At 45.0% G+C, this 14997-nt stretch overlaps 1 protein-coding gene across 1 annotated transcript in view; it reads left to right on the plus strand.

Moving 5' to 3' along the window:
- The window catches only part of LOC106588962 (ATP-dependent DNA helicase Q4), a 30254-nt gene that overhangs the window by 1974 nt on the left and 13283 nt on the right, over positions 1–14997 (plus strand). The window contains 8 exon segments of the mRNA XM_045709301.1: positions 8541–8626; positions 8740–8773; positions 9075–9175; positions 9526–9678; positions 9892–11141; positions 11352–11451; positions 12630–12807; positions 13175–13294. Of these exon segments, the coding sequence (XP_045565257.1) occupies positions 8543–8626; positions 8740–8773; positions 9075–9175; positions 9526–9678; positions 9892–11141; positions 11352–11451; positions 12630–12807; positions 13175–13294 (2020 nt within the window). The 5' untranslated portion in view covers positions 8541–8542.

The raw sequence follows: 14997 nt of genomic DNA on the forward strand, positions 1-14997 counted from the left end.
ACGCAAAATGCGTGCATATTGGCAGTTCTGCAAAAGTTAAGTAAACAATCAAAGATGAACAGTAACATTACACTCAGTTTCAAAGGAATAGACACATTTCAAATGACATATTATGGCTATGTACAGTGTTATAATGATGTCCAAATAGTTAGAGTACAAAAGGGAAAATAAGTAAACACATATGGCTTGTATTTACAATGTTTCTTCTTCACTGGTTGCCCTTTCTTGTGGCAACAGGTCATAAATCTTGATGCTGTGTGGACACACAGTGGTATTTCACATAATAAATATGCGAGCTTATCAAAATTGGATTTGTTTTGGAATTCTTTGTGGGTCTGTATAATCTGAGGGAAATGTGTGTCTCTGATATGGTCATAAATGTGGCAGGAGGTTAGGAAGTGCAGCTCAGTTTCCACCTCATTTTGTGGGCAGTGTCTTCTCTTGAGAGCCAGGTCTGCCTAGGCGGCCTCTCTCAATATCAAGGCCATGCTCACTGAGTCTCTACATAGTCAAAGCTTTCCTTAATTTTGGGTCAGTCACTGTGGTCAGGTATTCTGCCACTGTGTACTCTGTTTTAAGGCCAAATAGAATTCCAGTTTGCTGTTTTTTTGGTAAATTCTTTCCAATGTGTCAAGTAATTATCTTTGTTTTCTCACAAATTTGGTTGAGTCTAATTGTGTTGCTCTGTGGGGTCTGTTTGTGAGCAGAGCCCCAGGACCAGCTTACTTAGTGGACTTGTCTCTAGGTTCATCTCTCTGTAGATGATGGCTATATGGAAGGTTTGGGAATCGCTTCCTTTTAGGTGGTTCTAGAATTGAACGTCTCTTTTCTGGATTTTGATCATTTGTGGGTATCGGGCCTAATTCTGTATGCACAGTCTCAATTTGGTGTTTGTCCAATTTTGTGAATTATTGGTTGGTGAGTGACCCCCAGACCTCACAACCATAAAAAGCAATGGGTTCTATAACTGATTAAAGTATTATTCTTTTTGGGGTTGACAGATCCTAATTGGTATGTTAAATTTTATGTTCCTTTTCCATGGCGTAGAAGGCCCTTCTTGCCTTGTCTCTCAGATCTTTCACAGCTTAAAAATCAACAAAGCATGAGAAGACTTTGCCTTTGTTTTGGTTTGTTTGTCAGTTATGGTGTGCAAGGTGAATATGTGGTCTGTCATATGGAAATTTGGTAAAAGGCCAATTTGATATTTGCTCTGTACATTGTTTTCACTGAGGAAATGTACAAGTCTGCTGTTAATGATAATGCAGAGGATTTTCTCAAGGTTGCTGTTGACCCATATCCCACGGTAGTTATTGGGGTCAGATTTGTCTCCACTTTTGTGTATTGGGGTGATCAGTCCTTGGTTCCAAATATTGGGGGAGATGCCAGAGCTGAGGATGAAATCTTTTTAAATTTTTTTTTTTAAGTATAGCCAAATGAAACTTGTGGTCTGTATATTTTATTTTACTTAGGATACCATCAACACCACAGGCCTTTTTGGGTTGGAGGGTTTGTATTTTGTCCTGTAGCTCATTCAAGGTAATTGGAAAATCCAGTGGGTTCTTGTAGTCTTTAATAGCTGATTCTAAGATTTGAATGTGATCATGTATATGTTTTTGCTGTTTGTTTTTCGTTATAAAGCCAAAAAGATTGGAGAAGTGGTTTATCCATACATCTCCATTTTGGATCGATAACTCTTTGTGTTTGTTTAGTGCGTTCTAATTTTCCCAGAAGTGGTGACATTGAGCTGATTTCTGACATGCTGTTCCTTCTTTTTCCGTAGTGTTTTTCTGTATTGTTTTAGTGATTCACCATAGTGAAGGCGTAGACTCATGTTTTCTGGGTCTCTATGATTTTGGTTGGATTGGTTTCTCAATTTGTCATTGTTTAAAATGTTCTTAGGTTGTCTGCTTGACATTTTTTTTTGATTTGATAGGGAAGCTGAGAGGTCAAATATATTGTTAAGGCTTTCTGCTGCCAAGTTTACACCTTCACTATTACAGTGACATGTTTTGTCCAGGAAGTTGTCTGAAAGGGATTGAATTTGTTGTTTCCTAATTGTTTTTTTTTGGTAGGTTTCTACACTACTTTCCTTCCATCTATAGCATTTCTTAATATTATGTAGTTCCTTTGGTTTTGATGACTTGTGATTTGAGTATTGTTCTGTTCATGTAGACTGTGATTTTGCTGTGATCTTATAGGGGTGTTAGTGGGCTGACTGTGAACGCTCTGAGACACTCTGGGTTGAGGTCAGTGATAAAGTAATCTACGGTACTACTGCAAAGAGATGAGCTGTAGATGTACCTACCATATGAGTCTCCTTGAAGACTACCATTGACTATGTACAGAGCTGCAGTACTTGTGACACATTTTTGTTGGTTGTTTTGTCATAGTCAATATCCCGTGTGGCTCAGTTGGTAGAGCATGGTGTTTGCAACGCCAGGGTTGTGGGTTCGATTCCCACGGGGGACCAGTACGGAGAAAACAATGTATGAAATGTATGCGTTCACTACTGTAAGTTGCTCTGGATAAGAGCGTCTGCTAAATGACTAAAATGTAAACGTAAAATAGTTGTGTATAGATGGGGCATATTTGGGAGGGAATACTGTCACCTCTCTCTCTCGCCGCTTTCCACACAGACCTAGCCTTGTCCCCTGTCACTCAAGGAGCGCATGTGTTGTTCCTCAACCAGAGACACTTGCGTTCAGTCTACATGGTCAATGCAGAAGTATCGGTGACATTTTCTTAGCAAGTTGGCTCTAAATCTTGTTAGCTACTAATGCTAATCGCTAGCTATGTACAGTACTGCGTCAGAACAAACGTAATTAGCTGTACAGCCTGATAATACCAGTGAATGTTGTTTGTGCAACAGTATCTTCTAAATCAAAAAGGAATACGCAAAGCATGAATATGTTAGCAAAATGAAGTAGCTAACAGAAAACATTTTAATGTAACCAAAGATAATTGGGTCCCCTAGGAAACACTTCTTTGGTTTCTACCCTGTCACAATAACTCCTCCCTGGCATTTTCATTCGTTGTCATGTCAAACACTGTATTTAAAACGCCCACTATTATATTGTAACTATTCTAATTCTATAATCATATTTCCATGATGCCAACAGTTCACCCAATTGTTTTGCTCTAAATCGCAAGTCACATCGCAATTGCAACATTTGGTAAAAAATAAGGCCTATAAGTGTGGAAATGATCTGAAATGATTGCAGGAAATACAGAAATTGATAAACAATTAATTTTGTTTTGGTTGAATAGAACAGTATAAAACAACCAGAATGGAGAAAGACTCATTGAAATCACTTAGAATATATGTGTTGCCACCCTAGGATCACTCACTACTCATAAAGCACCCTGGGATCACTCACTACTCATAAAGCACCCTGGGATCACTCACTACTCATAAAGCACCCTGGGATCACTCACTACTCATAAAGCACCCTGGGATCACTCACTACTCATAAAGCACCCTGGGATCACTCACTACTCATAAAGCACCCTGGGATCACTCACTACTCATAAAGCACCCTGGGATCACTCACTACTCATAAAGCACCCTGGGATCACTCACTACTCATAAAGCACCCTGGGATCACTCACTACTCATAAAGCACCCTGGGATCACTCACTACTCATAAAGCACCCTGGGATCACTCACTACTCATAAAGCACCCTGGGATCACTCACTACTCATAAAGCACCCTGGGATCACTCACTACTCATGAAGCACCCTGGGATCACTCACTGCTCATGAAGCACCCTGGGATCACTCACTGCTCATGAAGCACCCTGGGATCACTCACTACTCATAAAGCACCCTGGGATCACTCACTGCTCATGAAGCACCCTGGGATCACTCACTGCTCATGAAGCACCCTGGGATCACTCACTGCTCATGAAGCACCCTGGGATCACTCACTGCTCATGAAGCACCCTGGGATCACTCACTGCTCATGAAGCACCCTGGGATCACTCACTGCTCATGAAGCACCCTGGGATCACTCACTGCTCATGAAGCACCCTGGGATCACTCACTGCTCATGAAGCACCCTGGGATCACTCACTGCTCATGAAGCACCCTGGGATCACTCACTGCTCATAAAGCACCCTGGGATCTCTCACTGCTCATAAAGCACCCTGGGATCTCTCACTGCTCATAAAGCACCCTGGGATCTCTCACTGCTCATAAAGCACCCTGGGATCTCTCACTGCTCATAAAGCACCCTGGGATCTCTCACTGCTCATAAAGCACCCTGGGATCTCTCACTGCTCATAAAGCACCCTGGGATCACTCACTGCTCATAAAGCACCCTGGGATCACTCACTGCTCATAAAGCACCCTGGGATCACTCACTGCTCATAAAGCACCCTGGGATCACTCACTGCTCATAAAGCACCCTGGGATCACTCACTGCTCATAAAGCACCCTGGGATCACTCACTGCTCATAAAGCACCCTGGGATCACTCACTGCTCATAAAGCACCCTGGGATCACTCATAAAGCACCCTGGGATCACTCACTACTCATAAAGCACCCTGGGACCACTCATAAAGCACCCTGGGATCACTCACTACTCATAAAGCACCCTGGGATCACTCACTACTCATAAAGCACCCTGGGATCACTCACTACTCATAAAGCACCCTGGGATCACTCACTACTCATAAAGCACCCTGGGATCACTCACTACTCATAAAGCACCCTGGGATCACTCACTGCTCATAAAGCACCCTGGGATCACTCACTGCTCATAAAGCACCCTGGGATCACTCACTGCTCATAAAGCACCCTGGGATCACTCACTGCTCATAAAGCACCCTGGGATCACTCACTGCTCATAAAGCACCCTGGGATCTCTCACTGCTCATAAAGCACCCTGCGATCTCTCACTACTCATAAAGCACCCTGAGATCACTCACTACTCATAAAGCACCCTGGGATCTCTCACTACTCATAAAGCACCCTGGGATCTCTCACTACTCATAAAGCACCCTGGGATCACTCACTACTCATAAAGCACCCTGGGATCTCTCACTACTCATAAAGCACCCTGGGATCACTCACTACTCATAAAGCACCCTGGGATCACTCACTACTCATAAAGCACCCTGGGATCTCTCACTACTCATAAAGCACCCTGGGATCTCTCACTACTCATAAAGCACCCAGGGATCACTCACTACTCATAAAGCACCCTGGGATCACTCACTACTCATAAAGCACCCTGGGATCACTCACTACTCATAAAGCACCCTGGGATCACTCACTGCTCATAAAGCACCCTGGGATCACTCACTGCTCATAAAGCACCCTGGGATCACCCACTGCTCATAAAGCACCCTGGGATCACCCACTGCTCATAAAGCACCCTGGGATCACTCACTACTCATAAAGCACCCTGGGATCACTCATAAAGCACCCTGGGATCACTCATAAAGCACCCTGGGATCACTCATAAAGCACCCTGGGATCACTCACTACTCATAAAGCACCCTGGGATCACTCACTACTCATAAAGCACCCTGGGATCACTCATAAAGCACCCTGGGATCACTCATAAAGCACCCTGGGATCACTCATAAAGCACCCTGGGATCACTCATAAAGCACCCTGGGATCACTCATAAAGCACCCTGGGATCACTCATAAAGCACCCTGGGATCACTCATAAAGCACCCTGGGATCACTCATAAAGCACCCTGGGATCACTCATAAAGCACCCTGGGATCACTCATAAAGCACCCTGGGATCACTCATAAAGCACCCTGGGATCACTCACTGCTCATAAAGCACCCTGGGATCTCTACTGCTCATAAAGCACCCTGGGATCTCTCACTGCTCATAAAGCACCCTGGGATCTCTCACTGCTCATAAAGCACCCTGGGATCACTCACTGCTCATAAATCACCCTGGGATCTCTCACTGCTCATAAATCACCCTGGGATCTCTCACTGCTCATAAAGCACCCTGAGATCACTCACTACTCATAAAGCACCCTGGGATCACTCACTACTCATAAAGCACCCTGGGATCACTCAAGACCTGTCCTCATAAAGCACCCTGGGATCTCTCACTGCTCATAAAGCACCCTGGGATCTCTCACTGCTCATAAATCACCCTGGGATCTCTCACTGCTCATAAAGCACCCTGAGATCACTCACTACTCATAAAGCACCCTGGGATCACTCACTACTCATAAAGCACCCTGGGATCACTCACTGCTCATAAAGCACCCTGGGATCACTCACTGCTCATAAAGCACCCTGGGATCACTCACTGCTCATAAAGAACCCTGGGATCTCTCACTACTCATAAAGCACCCTGGGATCACTCACTACTCATAAAGCACCCTGGGATCACTCACTACTCATAAAGCACCCTGGGATCACTCATAAAGCACCCTGGGATCACTCATAAAGCACCCTGGGATCACTCATAAAGCACCCTGGGATCACTCATAAAGCACCCTGGGATCACTCATAAAGCACCCTGGGATCACTCATAAAGCACCCTGGGATCACTCATAAAGCACCCTGGGATCACTCATAAAGCACCCTGGGATCACTCATAAAGCACCCTGGGATCACTCACTGCTCATAAAGCACCCTGGGATCACTCACTGCTCATAAAGCACCCTGGGATCACTCACTGCTCATAAATCACCCTGGGATCTCTCACTGCTCATAAATCACCCTGGGATCTCTCACTGCTCATAAATCACCCTGGGATCTCTCACTGCTCATAAAGCACCCTGGGATCTCTCACTACTCATAAAGCACCCTGGGATCACTCACTACTCATAAAGCACCCTGGGATCACTCACTACTCATAAAGCACCCTGGGATCACTCACTGCTCATAAAGCACCCTGGGATCACTCACTGCTCATAAAGCACCCTGGGATCACTCACTGCTCATAAAGAACCCTGGGATCTCTCACTGCTCATAAAGCACCCTGGGATCTCTCACTACTCATAAAGCACCCTGGGATCACTCATAAAGCACCCTGGGATCACTCATAAAGCACCCTGGGATCACTCACTACTCATAAAGCACCCTGGGATCACTCACTGCTCATAAAGCACCCTGGGATCACTCACTGCTCATAAAGCACCCTGGGATCACTCACTGCTCATAAAGCACCCTGGGATCACTCACTGCTCATAAAGCACCCTGGGATCACTCACTGCTCATAAAGCACCCTGGGATCACTCACTACTCATAAAGCACCCTGGGATCTCTCACTACTCATAAAGCACCCTGGGATCACTCACTGCTCATAAAGAACCCTGGGATCTCTCACTACTCATAAAGCACCCTGGGATCACTCATAAAGCACCCTGGGATCACTCATAAAGCACCCTGGGATCACTCACTACTCATAAAGCACCCTGGGATCACTCACTACTCATAAAGCACCCTGGGATCACTCACTGCTCATAAATCACCCTGGGATCACTCACTGCTCATAAAGCACCCTGGGATCACTCACTGCTCATAAAGCACCCTGGGATCACTCACTGCTCATAAAGCACCCTGGGATCACTCACTGCTCATAAAGCACCCTGGGATCACTCACTGCTCATAAAGCACCCTGGGATCTCTCACTACTCATAAAGCACCCTGGGATCTCTCACTACTCATAAAGCACCCTGGGATCTCTCACTACTCATAAAGCACCCTGGCATCACTCACTACTCATAAAGCACCCTGGCATCACTCACTACTCATAAAGCACCCTGGGATCTCTCACTACTCATAAAGCACCCTGGGATCTCTCACTGCTCATAAAGCACCCTGGGATCTCTCACTGCTCATAAAGCACCCTGGGATCTCTCACTGCTCATAAAGCACCCTGGGATCTCTCACTGCTCATAAAGCACCCTGGGATCTCTCACTGCTCATAAAGCACCCTGGGATCACTCACTGCTCATAAAGAACCCTGGGATCTCTCACTACTCATAAAGCACCCTGGGATCACTCATAAAGCACCCTGGGATCACTCATAAAGCACCCTGGGATCACTCACTACTCATAAAGCACCCTGGGATCACTCATAAAGCACCCTGGGATCTCTCACTACTCATAAAGCACCCTGGGATCACTCACTACTCATAAAGCACCCTGGGATCACTCACTACTCATAAAGCACCCTGGGATCACTCACTACTCATAAAGCACATGTAGAACTTATTTTATTATTAAAAAAAACATAAAATACCGTCAAATAAAAAAAATGTATACTGTGATATGGTATTTTGTCCATTTCGCCCAGCCCTACTACATTTTCATTTCTAGTCTCATATATGGCTCTTGTCTAAAACAATAGGTCGCTACTTTACGTTTATAATGAATCATAGCATTGTCTGACCTGCAGTTTTATTGTCATGAGAGCCAGCTGTTTGGATACAGTTGAAATCCCTGACTGACTAGATAACTTGCACAAACTCTCCAAACTCTAACATTTGAAATCGCTGGTGATTTTATAATATTGCTTATTTGTCATTTCAACAAACGTTTATTCCTACACAGTGATGGATCGATACAATGATGTGAAGATTCTTCTGAAAACCTGGGAGCAGTCATTTGTTCAAGAACATCAAAGAAAGCCCAACAAGGTACTCTATGTTATCTATCTGTAATGAACTATTCAATGATCATGTATTACTCACCAGACACCTACAGTAACTAACTCATATCGTCTTCCTCACTGTTGTGTCCTATTATTCAGGGTGATATTGACGGAGCTCCAGAAGAGGCCAAAAGTAAGTACATGCCAATATTTTAACTGGCTGAAAAATCAGAACTGAAACACAGGGGAGAAATGTTGCTGTTCTCTGGCCTGTGTTCATTGGTTATCACCATAGCAAAACATTTAGCAACCGATTTAATAAAAACACAAAACGTTTCTTATTGGACAAATTCAGGTAGGTCCCTCCCTCCCTGTTTTGGCCGGGTTGCTTCAGTTTGCTGCCTACTGAATTGGACTCAGGTATTCTTCTATAATTCATTTCAGTTACTAAAATGCATTGCTTTGAGTTTTGTGTTTCTGTGTGTGTTTCACAGAGCTCTACAAAGAATATCGAACACTCAAGCAAGCAAAAGAAAACAGCAGCAATGGGCATACAGACCCAACACCAACTGCACAGACTCAGTCATCTGAGAAGGTAGGTTATGTTCAGTGGAATTATATTGTTATAACACTTGTCATCCACATTTATTAGTTAACTGTGTTTAAAGGGGCAATATGTGATTTTTTTTCATACATTTTTAAAAAAACCTTTAAATGAATGATACATACCCATTCACCACTTTGTTAACCGAAAGGTTGCTGGATTGAATCCCCGAGCTGACAAGGTAAAAATCTGTTCTGCCCTGAACAAGGCAGTTAACCCTCCGTTCCCCGGTAGGCCGTAATTGAATATAAGAATTTGTTCTTAACTGACTTGCCTAGTTAAATGTATTATTATTTTTGTTGTTGAAGAATACCCTTTTTTAATATGTTTTCTCTTTGAAGGAATCCGATTGCTGGGGCACTCACCTGAACCGTAAGAGCATGCCGGTGGCTGCCCCCAAACTGACGCTGACGCCCAAGGACAGGGAGTCCCTCCAAGCCTCGGCCCAGTACTTTGGCATGAAGCTCAAGTCAAACGTGGGAGCTCTAACAAAGGTACAGTCTGTGTGTAGTTTGGCTGTGTCTAGTACCACACGTTGCTTTTAGCAAACTCTGTTGCATACATTTGATTTTGCATCCATAGACCAAGACTGTTAATATAAAATGCAAACTGCAATTGCTAGTTAACGTGATGATGGAGATGTGGGGAATTTGGACCTCTGCCATTTTGAATATATACATTTTTCCTGCGCTATAAACTGTTTCTAGGAGAGACCGGTTTCTCTGAAGAAGTCGTTCACGCCACGTCGAACACCTCTGAAGTCCTGGAAAGACGGCCAGAGCCCAAACCCTGCAGCTGGTGCTGCAGGCAGCGATACACTGTTATCCCCTCTGCTAAAGCCAGCCAACACACGTCCACACCTTCTGGCCTGTCCAGTGCAGACGGGGACAGAACACCCACAGCAGCCGCCGCAGGAGCCCTTTGAGCCATTACCAGCCTTCACACCCTCCAAGCTGTGGTCTCCTGCAGCGGGGGCATCCTCATCAGACAGACAGGCAGGAAGCAGGGCCCAGCAGCTCAGACAGACCTTCACCAAGAGGCTGACCTCTGTAGACAGCAGCTGGCTCGAGAGATGTCAGGTGTTTGACGAGGTGGGTATCGTGGAGAAGCCCGTTGTGGGTAATTTGTCTCTCGCCGTGGTGTCGGCGGTAGGTTCACCGCAGGCCAAAGGGGGAGGCGTTGGTGAGGGAGAGAACCCAGGACGTGCCGCCAGTTCCTTTGTCATACCTTCCAGGCAGACCGAAGGGACAACTCTCCTGGGGGAGAGGACTTCCAAGAGTACCATGCCACAGGATCTGCCTTTTTCAGACGAGCAACAGCCCAAAATTGGTTGTGGCGTAACGTCTGCAGCAGACCCAGCCAGTCTGCGGTCCACTGGACAACGCTCCTCATTAGGGTCTGGCTCCGGAGAGGGAAAGGATGGAGAAACCAGACCAGGTCTCAGAGGACAGGCCGAGGGCGGAACTTCAGAAGAGACAGCCGTCGGCGCCACCACCGCCAAGAAATCTCGAGCAAGGGCCAGAAAAGGCCGGGTAGGAAGGGTTGAAGAGGAGGCGGAGGTGTCGACGCAGCCACCACAGCAGGCCGAGGGTGACGAGCTTGGGACGGAGAAGAAAGGTACGAAGAAAAAGGGCCAAAAGAGGCAAAGGGACCACGCCACATATGGAGAGAACCCTGATGACACAGAGAAAGAGGGGGCGGTGAAAAAGAGGAGGAGAACCAAAAAGGTTACAGAGGCTACAGCTGATGGCAGGAGTCCTAAAAAAGCCCCCAGAGCGAGGAAGAAGAAGGCTCAGACGGGTGATGGAAATGCTAGCGAGCAGGAGAATGGTGACGTCACAGAGAAGGAAGCAGTGAAGCAGAAACCAAGGGTTCCACAGGAGAACCTCCTAGGAGAGGTGGATGAGGAAGATGTCAAAGCTGCCAGGAACAGAGGGAGCAACACAATGAGACCTAAGTGGGTTATACTCTATATTACCCTTAGACTACTAATATATTTCATCAATCAATATTATTTAGATTGACAAATTGATCTATGCACTCTCGAGAGCCCCTTTTTTTAAATACATATTCCTCATTGACTGTAATTATCATAACTATCTTATTTTTAATAATCTAATTGTTTTGTATTAATGTGATTTTTCTTTCGCACCATTCATCTGTCCAGACCCACCAAGAACTCGGACTGTAACTTTGTAAAGATCAACCTGAAAAATAAGTCTCATGTCAAAGGATACGCATGTAGGGGCTCTGGCCTACGGAAGCAGGTAAGGAAACTACTACAGTTGGTACATACAGAGCATTCAGAAAGTATTCAGACCCCTTGACTTTTTCCACATTTTGTTACGTTACAGCCTTATTCTAAAATGTATTAAATCGTTTTTTTTTTTACCTTCATCAATCTACACACTACCCCATAATGACAAAGCAAATTGTTTGCAAATGTATAAAAAAATGAAATTTTACATAAGTATTCAGACCCTTTACTCAGTACTTTGTTGAAACACCTTTGGCAGCGATTACATGCTCGAGTCTTCTTGGGTATGACGCTACAAGCTTGGCACACCAGTATTTGGGGAGTTTCGCCCATTCTTCTCTGCAGATCCTCTCAAGCTCTGTCTGGTTTGATGGGGAGCGTCACTGCACAGCTATTTTCAGGTCTCTCCAGAGATGTTTGATCGAGTTCAAGTCCGGGCTCTGGCTGGGCCACTCAAGGACATTCAGAGACTTGTCCCATTTCTGCGTTGTCTTGGCTGTGTGCTTAGGGCCGTTGTCCTGTTGGAAGGTGAACCTTCACCCCAGTCAGAGGTCCTGAGCGCTCTGGAGCAGGTTTTAATCAATGATCTCTCTGTACTTTACTCCGTTCATCTTTGCCTTGATCCTGACTAGTCTCTCAGTCCTTGCCCCTGAAAATATCTCCACAGCATGATGCTGCCACCACCATGCTTCACCGTAGAGATTGTGCGAGGTTTCCTCCAGATGTGACGCTTGGCATTCAGGCCAAAGAGTTCAATCTTGGTTTCATTAGACCAGATAATCTTGTTTCTCATGGTTTGAGAGTCCTTTTGGTGCCTTTTGGCAAACTCATAGTGGGCTGTCATGTGCCTTTTACTGAGGAGTGGCTTCTGTCTGGCCACTCTACAGTAAAGGCCTGGTTGGTGGAGTGCTGCAGAGATGGTTGTCCTTTTGGAATGTTCTCCCATTTCCACAGAGGAACTCTGGAGCTCTGTCAGAGTGACCATCGGGTTTCTAAAACCTGTTTTCGCTTTGTCGTTCTGGGTTATTTTGTGTACAATTGAATACATTTTAGAATAAGGCTGTAACGTAACAATGTGGAAAAAGTCAAGGGGTCTGAATACTTTACAGCATACAGTCCCTGTCTAGGAGGACTATATATATATATATATATATAAGCACATTTTCTCCTGTTTTTGCTCTGTTTCAGTTGACCATGGAGAAGTTCCAGCTAAAGGGGGAGAGGTTTGGAGGACCAGACTCAAGGTTTAGAGGGGGAAGAGGCAGAGGAGGGTTTAGAGGCGGCTTCGGAGGGTTCAATCGTCCAGGGGACACCTGCTTCAAGTGCGGAGGCACAGGACACTGGGCTATGAACTGCAAGGGCAGAGGTGAGAGGTTACAGGACAGACAGTACATGGCGTGTGACGACTGAAGCTGTGGTAGCTAAATTGGCTTGTTTAGATGAGTGGTTCTTCAGGAACTAGTTTCATTGACCACATCACGGTTGTCTTTATGCATAAGAAATACTGTGCTAAAGCGTTTTCTTTGATGCACCTGGGGTCTGTTGAGGAAGGTGCAACATTGCAGAACGTTCAGTTGGAAATGTATTTTGCTCAACAGATCTGATTCGCTGTCCTTTACATGTGCAAGAGTCATTTTCATCTTTTGAATGCTTCTCCCTACTGAATACATCCCTGTATCCTGTGAATTTTATATATTCTAATATTTAACCTGTTGTGCCCTTCCTGTTTCCAGTTGCAGCTCCAGTAGACAGTGCTGCTGCTGATGAGGCATCTGCGGTTGAGGAGCCCTTCGAACTGCCAACCTTGGAAGAAGTTGCCCGGGCAACGGGAACTCTGCGTTCCGAGCCTCGGGGTATGCTATTGTCACCCCGTCTGGCGATGAGATCTACATTAGTGAAAATGTTGAGGCAGGCAGATTCTCCCCTCAATCTCAATCAAAATATCCCCAAGGGTGCACCCCAAATGGCACCCTATTCCTTATATAGTGCACTACTTTTGTCCTTAGCCCTATGTGCGATGGTCAAAGCTAGGGCACTATTAAGGGAATAGGGTGCTGTTTGGGACATATAAACAGTGCATTCGGAAAGTATTCAGACCCCTAGACTTTTTACACCTTTTGTTACGTTACAGCCTTTTTCTAAAATGCATTAAATAAACAATTTTCCTCGTCTAGCTACACACAATACCCCATAATGACAAAGCAAAAACAGGTTTTTAGAAAATGTTGCATGTTTATTAAAGATGTAAAACAGATACCTTATTTATATAAGTATTCGGACCCTTTGCTATAAGACTTGAAATTGAGCTCAGGTGGGCATCCTGTTTTCATTGATCATCCTTGATGTTTCTACAACTTGATTGGAGTCCTTCTGTGGTAAATTCAATTGATTGGACATGATTTGGAAAGGCACACACCTGTCTATATAAGGTCCCATAGTTGACAGTGCATGTCAGAGCAAAAACCAAGCCATGAGGTCGAATGAATTGTCCGTAGTTCTCCGAGACAGGATTGTGTCAAGGCACAGATCTGGGGAAGGGTACCAAAACATTTCTACAGCATTGAACGTCTCCAAGAACACAGTGTCCTCCATCATTCTTAAATGGAAGAAGTTTGGAACCACCAAGCCTCTTCCTAGAGCTGGACGTCCGGCCAAACGTAGCAATTGGGGGAGAAGGGCCTTGGTCAGGGAGGTGACCTAGTACCCAATGGTCACTCTGACAGAGCTCCAGAGTTCCTCTGTGGAGATGGGAGACTCTTCCAGAAGGACTGAATGCCCTTGAGTGGCCCAGCCAGAGCCTGGACTTGAACCCGATTGAACATCTCTGGAGATACCTGAAAATAGCTGTGCAGCGACACTCCCCATCAAACCAGACAGAGCTTGAGAGGATCTGCAGAGAAGAATCGGAGAAACTCCCCAAATACTGGCGTGCCAAGCTTGTAGCGTCATACCCAAGAAGACTTGAGCATGTAATCGCTGCCAAAGGTTCTTCAAGAAGGTACTCAGTGATGGGGTCTGAATACCTGTGTAAATGTGATATTTTTATTTGAGTACGGTATTTAAAAAATATTGTAATTTTTTTAAACATTTGCCAACAATTCTAAAAATCTGTTTTGCTTTGTCATGGGGTATTGTGTGTAGATGAGGGGGGGAAAAACTATTTAATCAATTTTAGAATAAGGCTGTAACGTAACAATGTGGAAAAAGTCAAGGGGTCTGAATACTTTCCGAATGCACTGTACTTTGAGGCATCACAATAAGATAAATAGACAACTTAGAAGTTGGACCAATCATAATCTTCTCCATACACTCACTGACTTTGATAAGGGGCATTTTTCCAGTGTATCTGTCAGCAGTAACTATTTCACCCAAGTCCAGCTCCCTTCAGTTGCCCAGAACATCTGTTTCAGCAGTAGAGACATAACCTAACGTTATGACTGTAACTACTATTTCCTGAAGGAGGGAAATTAGTTACAACCTACTATGGGGAGTTGCACTCACGACTTCAGTTGAAGGATCTACAATCCCGACTGACAAGGCCAATGAAATCCACACC

The sequence above is a fragment of the Salmo salar genome, chromosome ssa27 (assembly GCF_905237065.1).
Source record: "Salmo salar chromosome ssa27, Ssal_v3.1, whole genome shotgun sequence".
Lineage (NCBI taxonomy): Eukaryota > Metazoa > Chordata > Actinopteri > Salmoniformes > Salmonidae > Salmo > Salmo salar.